General features: G+C 39.8%; 1 protein-coding gene across 1 annotated transcript in view; it reads left to right on the top strand.

Annotated features, from left to right (window-relative positions):
* The window catches only part of LOC118339683 (abl interactor 2-like), a 20498-nt gene that overhangs the window by 678 nt on the left and 18039 nt on the right, over positions 1-1781 (top strand). Inside the window, exon 2 of the mRNA XM_035677383.1 lies at positions 96-162. Within this exon, the coding sequence (XP_035533276.1) occupies positions 96-162 (67 nt within the window). The remainder of the gene's footprint in view (positions 1-95; positions 163-1781) is intronic.

Genomic DNA, 1781 nt, shown 5'->3' with positions numbered 1-1781 from the left:
ATGTATGAATGTATGAATGCAGTCAATCCCATTCAGAGGGATTTGGTTATTTTTCTGCAGGTGTGATCTCACTTTTCACACTTTTTTTTCTCCAGGCCTGTCATCGCACAAGGGTTGATATTTGGGAGCACACTGTTTGCTGCTTTTTTTTTTTATGACAAGGTGTGATACTGAAATCTGACATCCTTGATGAACAGGGCTGATCAGGTTTGACAGGTTGCCCGGTAAAAGAGGCGGTGGCTGGCGGCCCTTGGATGTTGGCAGCTTTCTGTCTGGCAAGCTGCCCTGGTTTCTTCTCACCCTGCAATGTTTTCCCAGCTGCTGTCAGATGGGTATTACCACTTATAGATCAGTTGGACAGAAGTATTTGTCGTAGGGATGTTTAGTGGGATACCTCACCTCTTCCTCTCAGCCCTAATTTACATCTTCGCCCTGTCATGTGTGTCTCTAAGCCAGGTTTTGTGTATCATTAGTCATGTAGGATTGGACACTTGTTGATCTAGCTGGTTTTCATAAGAGTGCTTTTAGAAATTCTTCATATATAACAATTACTGTGGCCGGGATAGTGTAGATATTTGGTTTTTCCTGTTGTAGTCCACATGCTACCGGTGTGGGAACTGAAATTGCATCTTTATTTTGAGGAGCGAGGGTGGTTTGTTTCATTCAGGTATCGGTTGTGAGAGAAACAGGTGAGAGAAGATTCGCAGCCTTTCCTCTACAGGCCAGAAATAAATGGCAGATAGATTTTCTTCCAAAGTCATTGATGTTTGTAGATCACAGATAACATCTTCAGCTTCTTAAAACTGGAGCAACTAAGAATCTGACATGAAATCATACATGTTTGACCAGCTACCTTCTTTCAGTCTGTAAATAATTACAGAAACTATTTAGGAAAATATAATAAAAACAAACACCAAAAAGTAGAAGACAAAAACACAATCCTTACTACACTTATGCCAGCATTTTATTATGTTGAGACATCTTTATATTGGATTATTTTAAAACATACAAAGATAACATCGAGAATATGTCGACACAGCATAAGCATATTCCCCTGTAATCATATCAGGTATCAGCCAGATGTGACCGATCAATATATAAATCCATCAGTGACATATAATTCATTGTTTCCTCCTTCAGTTTTAGGTGATGCAGCAATCTCTGGCATTGTGTTACCTTACATTTAAATGACTCCAATGCATTTCACATTTTGAATCTAGGATAAAGAGATTTGACTGACTTTTGCCACACAACCTGTTTGTCCTCATACTCCAGCAATGCTGCGCCCTCCACACACCTTCAAATGATGCTGTGTGTTTGCGGGCTGTCTTTGATAATTTGTTGGATTGAATCGCACTTTTTGATTCCTCCAGATATGTATCTTGAATTACAAGCATGCCCTGTTTTACATAAAAGGGAATAGCCATAAAACCACTGAGTAGGGTTGTTCCAATACGAATACTGGATCGGGTATCGGCAAGTATGCGAGTCCGTGCACCAATCTGATATCACATAATTTATTAGCCCCAGCACTGTCCCATTCTCCATATATTTCACGACCTGTCCTTCTCTGACTGGTTTATCCTTATATTTTAGTTAATGTATGTATTTGGTAATGTTTTACAAAGGGTTTAACCTGCAGCAATCTCTGTGTCTGCAAATGGATCCAACAAAAACTGCAGTTCTGCTTACGTCACTTGAGGCTGGCTCTAGAAGTGAGTCAACCTTCATAAGCTCCAGATTATCAAGCCCAACTTTACAGCATAAATAAACATGTTTAC

The sequence above is a fragment of the Morone saxatilis genome, unplaced genomic scaffold (genome assembly GCF_004916995.1).
Source record: "Morone saxatilis isolate NCDOM2014 unplaced genomic scaffold, NCSU_SB_2.0 Contig6, whole genome shotgun sequence".
Lineage (NCBI taxonomy): Eukaryota > Metazoa > Chordata > Actinopteri > Moronidae > Morone > Morone saxatilis.
The sequence above is the reverse complement of the archived record's forward strand: the minus strand, read 5'-3'. Positions and strand labels throughout refer to the sequence as shown.